The following is a 6,000-nucleotide window of genomic DNA, read 5'->3' on the forward strand; positions in this document are numbered from 1 at the left end:
TACACTTGCAGGTCTTTTTAAACAGTTAAATCACCAACAAGTACAAAAATGTGAAAAATGTCATACTAAATAGACTACAAAAAGGACACTTGTTTGCAGTATGGGAGCTGAAACAAGAAGGCAGAACGTCACCTTGTTCAATCTCAACTGAAAATGTGCCTATCAAGTGACTCAAATTTTTTGCTGCTCTGTGCATGTCCAAATAATGACCTTGAAAGTGCTATGTATATTGATTTTGGGGTTATAATAAATTTTAGTGAGTAGGCAAATTAGCAAATATAGAGTCCGTGAATAATGAGGATTGACTATAATTAACTGCTTTTTGTATAAATTATGAAAATCAGTCTTTAAAAGAATTCCCAAGGCACGAAGAAGTATTTGAATATTTAATTTAGATCTATATAATATACTGTGAATCCTTTGACCTTTGTTTACACAAATACTTGTTATTGAAAATTAACAAAAGTTTATCTTATAATTTATTTCTTTAATTATATAAAGAAACAAATCAACAAGCCCTTAAATCTTAAATTGAACTTCATTTCAGAACATGTAAATAGATTTGTATATGTGTATCTGGTCAAGGGCGGGAGAGGGCAGACATGTACTAATGTTTCCCAGAGTAGGAGGGAAGATATATTGATTACATTATAGTCCTTGGTACAAGTACTTGTTATCTGTTCATCGGTATTTGTGTAAAATGATTCAACCATTTAGTATATGGTCATAATAAGTTTGATGAAAAGATGGGTTAAATATTAGTTTTAGCTGTGTGATCTTGGACAAGTCCTTCTTACCTCCATGAATTTATGTTTCTTAATCTCTAAAATAGGAATATTAATGGTGCCTGCATCATAGATTTGTAAAGATAGCTAAGAGCGTCAGCGAATTTACTTATTAGCACAGTACCTTTCACATAATAAGTATTCAATTAATGTTGTCTTGGTTATTATTATAGTTGTAATTCCAACTATTTAAGTGCTTAGATTGAAAAGGGACAAATAGAAAAAAATACACAAATTTTATTTATAAAATTGCAAATAAAATTGCAAATAAAATTAGAAGAAAAGCCTCCCATTGGAAAATGTTAAAATTCTTAATTTCTCTTTTTCGTTTAGAACGTTACTCCTAGATGGGAATCCATTCCGTGTTCCTCGAGCGGCCATATTAATGAAAGGAACAGCTGCTATTTTGGAATATTTAAGAGACCGAATTCCTACTTAAATTGGAGTTGGTTTATTATCTTGGTTATGCTAATTCTTCAAATTCTTACATTGATAACTAACATTTTTCAAAGGTGTTTTATACATTTGTAATGATGATAACCATGTATAGTATGCATACATATGTTCTGAATGCTTTACACAAGCATTTATCCTATTCACTTTCATTCCCTTAAAACACAACAGTTTCTTCAAAAGTGAATTTTTATTTAATGTAGTTTAATATTTTTATAATGACAAAGCATTTTTTGTAGAAGTGGGTTTTTCCCCCATTTCTATTTGTGTTACATATGTGACGAATTGATTTGAGTATGACCATCTGATTTCTATCTCTTTATTGGATATAAAACTGAATTGAATTTTATTCAGTATTGTTCTTTGGTATTTAAACAAAATAAGACTTTTTATTACCTGTGATAGGACTTTTGTGATGTGGTTGGTCTCAGTATAAGTTTTAAATGAATATTCACTGACTGTATTATTTTTGTTTTAATCTAGTTGAAATGTTTCTAGCCTTTCCCCATGTTTTATGAAATTATTTTGTCAAGGTTTCTAATGTCACAGAAATGCTACACAAGATACAGTTATTGGTGGAGAAAATAGTAAAAGTGTTGTTATAATTACGTACAATTTTGAATTTAAAACTTGACAGGTTTTTTGTTTTTTTTTTAATGATGCCTTAGTATTAAGTTTTCATACAATAATCTAGTACACCTAGATTTAAGAAATTGAGATTGGACCTGCATGTTTTTCCGAGTGTTCGCAGTTAAAAATACCTATTGTCTTTTTTTTAAAAAAAAGTACCGAAGACCTTATTGTATTAATTATATAGATATCAGCAACAGAAAATAACTAATGACTTATATGGTATAGAAATCTTGAAACATACTTTGTTTAAATATTTACTAAACAGGTATTTGTATACATAATTTACTCTGTTGATGACTTCTAATCTAACCTTGTGCATTTTAAAAAAATTTCCAAGGCCTTAATTTTAAAGTTTGTAATCTTCATAATACTAAACTTGTAGTCATGTGGTAATTTTCTAAAAGGGATGTTGTCATAGGTGAACTTCATTTAATAAAAGTCAAATATAAACTTTTTTTTACACAAAAAATATGACAAATAGGCTGATCAGTCATTATAAAACTAACCATGTGATTCTATTAAGTAGCCAATCAATAGACTGTATATTAATTTATATAGATAAATGGGTGGATAGGTAGCTTTTGGATGACTGAGGCATGTTCATATAATGAAAAAAATCATTACTTATAAAGATAAATGTACATATTCATAGTAAATGTTACATTTTTCAAATATTAATTACAATGTTTGCGTTTTTTGGTTTAAAAGAAACATGCTCTTCACACTACTGCTCTGTGGCTAAGAAATCTGCTTTGATATTAAATAAAAGACACTTTACAATAAGGTGACATTTTATTATTTATACAATAAAGAGACTTTTATGTTATTCAAAACACTGTTTTAAATACTGAAAAAGTTGAGTACACCAAAGCCGAAAAATGGCTCTGCTATACACTGCACAGCATTATTTTAGTCCCTGTATTTTGTCTGTACAGAAAGCATCTTCAAAATGCATTCTAATCACATTGCACACCGTTACCAATTAGTGTCAATACGTAAAGTAAAACTGGAGAATACAGCTTGCATTTGCAATTTAACTGACAAAGTAAGTAATTTCACTGATTCAGTAAATTTAAAATATAGATTCATAGGACTTCTTTGCACATAAAATGAAGCAGCTTTCAAGGTTGTTATAGTCTCATACTGCAAAAAAACCATTAAGTACATTCACAATCTATGTTAATAAAGTAGTAAATATGCCTTCATTCAGTTTTTATTTACATCAATATGTAGTTCAACTAAAAAGTACTGTTAAATGTGATATAGTAGTTTTTAACACATACAAAAATGACAATTTTTATATATAATTTAAGTTCAAAATCACAATTATCTCAAAATATTAATTACAATACAGCCATTTCAATTAACATGATGTAATTTTTTTTATAAAATGGTAAAATTTTTTATTAAAGTAAGCAATTAGTTTTGAATTGGCTAGAGTTCACCCATGTAGAAAACCTTAAATGTTAAGAGGTGTTTCCTGCTCCCTCCCACTTGAATTTGTATACAGCCACTTAGGCTAGCAAAGAGACAGAAAAGGCCCCAATTTATAAAGATTAAGCCTCTTTTGCTATACTGCTGTGGCTTGTTTCTTCCATAAAAGCTTTAGAAGGGGAGTATTAATAAGCTATGCAGTGAAATGCATGCATTAATATACAATATGTCTACATAAAATGTTAGCATTTACTAGTGCACGTTAAAATGTTCACAAAGACCGCGAAAGAAGTCATAAATAAATTTGAAAACTATTTGATAATATAATGGAATTTCTTTGAAAACATCCCAGTTCAAGTTCTTTCTCTGGCTAAAGGAGCGCCATTTAGTTACTTGGCCTTAAGATGTCACTGTTGTGCCATAAGTATGGTGGTGGTAGATGTCAAAAAAGAACAGGCTAGAGACTGTCTTCGTTTTCCTAAATAGTGGCCCAATTTTGCATCACGGTGTAGGAATTTTTCTTAAACTTAGAGAAGAGTGAAATATTCCACTAACCAAATTATATGATTTAAAATGAAAAATAAAAAGTGTGTGTACATGTGTTTAGCATATGGAAAAACCTTAAGGTAGAATTAGAACGTCTTTATATAGTAATGAGCATTATGCCCCTAAATAACTGAGGTCAAAAGTAATTATCATTTAATTTAGGGATGAAAGAATAATTTTCATGCATATTTTAAGAAAAAAACCTGAAAACATAGTATCCTTTTATTCATAACTCTTTGCAAATCAATTAAAAATCTATCACTTTGTTTAGAATTGCTGCTATTAATTTAATATTTCTCTGAATAGAAAAAGACTATAGTTCTTATTATGGTTTACTTTTATATACAGTTGGGTGTATGTGTGCACGTGTATGGGGGTGCCTTTGGGTGGCTATAAAATGGGAAAAATGAAACTACAGTACCTGCAAACCTTATTTTTGCAAGGTTGAGATGGTCTTTGAAATTTACGAAGAGAATTCAGTAGCTTTACCTCTGATTTTCAACTGAGAAAAAATTTCTCCTTTGTATGAAGTCGCTGTCATTGACCATAGGCTTCCTGTAGTCCCTTCTGTACGCGGAGTACAAAGAAACATGATTGGCCTTGAGACAAAAATATCTGGTTTATCTGTCTATTATCTTTCTCTTCATTTCAAGAAGAAAATAATAAGGCTTACATTTTCAAGGAGGAAAATGTTGAGGATGTTAAAAGGAAATGCTGAAACATCATAAAGCAGTATTAAAACATTTATTGCATTCCATTGACACTAGGTGTCATCAAAGCTAAAACCAAATTTTCTAGAGTAAAACGACATAAAACATTCTTTGCTGCCCTGAAACAAATGCCTTTTTCACATTCAAGATCAACAAGGGTCCTCTGAGTGGAAAGACTACAAGTATTGAAAATAAAATTTACTTCAGCACTACATTCTGAAAATAAATGACCAGTCTAGCAAATATGGGAACTGCTTTATGTTTAATCTGCCTGAGAGTTTCATCTTGCTTTTTCTATGGACTTTGCAAAATGTTACATAAGATTTCCTGACTAAATAAGAGATGTTCTTTATAGAGTTCTGGGAAAAGGGAAGAGGAATGGAAGTATACAAAGAAATACAATGTAATTTTTTTTGTCCATTCATCAAATGCATTCCTCAATCTAGCTATCATAAAGGTCAGCTGACCTGCATACCTGGGCATTATTTAACCTCATCATTTTACCTGTGCAAAACAAGTGCACAAAGAAAAACACCTATCTACGGGTCTCTACAGAGACAAAACCTGAGTCACAATAAAAGGTTTTTAATGTAAGAAAACTTTTCTTAATGTAGGAAAATAACCTTTAAAGAGCCAAAAATATCTTTGTACAATATAATTAGCTAACTAAAACTTCGATGTGCTTAAGTATCACATATTTTATAAGACCCAGCAAAAAGAATAATTTACATTTGACAATTTTCTTAACTATAGCTAAGATACCCACATTATTTCTAATATCTATTTTCATTCCCCTGAATTCATTCTTTCCAAAAAACAAAACGCACATTCAAATATGAGTACTGTTTAATTTCTGATGAACAGTTCCTATTTTTTCTAAATATTGAGGACATAGGAGATTTGGGGTTGCTAGGCATATAACTTAATGCCAAGCCATAATAGAATTCTAAAATTCAAAGCGAAATATATAATCTATTATTAAGGGAAACAGTACTTGGAAAAATACGTTGTGGACAGAGTTAGGCCAAGGTCTGCATGAAGCTGTTCTCTCATTTGCAGGCTCCCTTTTTGCAGACGGTTAACTCTTAAAAACTTTCTCTATGCTCCATTTCAGTAGGTTTCTTACCTTTTCCATACCTGAACCCTGACTTGTCCCAACTGAATGAAGCTCCCTTGCTCATATCCGGCCACCAATTTACAACATCCTCTTTACTTCTCTACAGCTTTGTTAGCTCTTCCTCAGCTTCAGGAGCTCAATTCTCTGGGAATGAATCCTCGTCCTCCCCATGTGTGCCACTTAACTACTTATTAAGGAGAAAATCTGTTTAAATGTCCCCCACTGTCTTATCATTAGACACTGATTTAAGGCTCAATTTAGAACTTACTGATTCCCTGGGCTATATACATCTCAGAAGCACACTGAAAATATTTTAGAGAAA

At 30.9% G+C, this 6,000-nt stretch overlaps 1 protein-coding gene across 2 annotated transcripts in view; it reads left to right on the forward strand.

Annotated features, from left to right (window-relative positions):
* Positions 1–2,654, forward strand: part of LRRC40 (leucine rich repeat containing 40) — a 43,334-nt gene extending 40,680 nt beyond the window's left edge. For both annotated transcript variants that reach the window (XM_023533898.1, XM_011365717.2), the window contains exon 15: positions 1,119–2,654. In XM_023533898.1, coding sequence (XP_023389666.1) covers positions 1,119–1,224 — 106 coding nt within the window. In that variant the 3' untranslated portion in view covers positions 1,225–2,654. The remainder of the gene's footprint in view (positions 1–1,118) is intronic.
* Positions 2,655–6,000: the final 3,346 nt, after the last annotated feature.

The sequence above is a fragment of the Pteropus vampyrus genome, unplaced genomic scaffold, assembly GCF_000151845.1.
Source record: "Pteropus vampyrus isolate Shadow unplaced genomic scaffold, Pvam_2.0 Scaffold115, whole genome shotgun sequence".
Taxonomy (NCBI): Eukaryota; Metazoa; Chordata; class Mammalia; order Chiroptera; family Pteropodidae; genus Pteropus; species Pteropus vampyrus.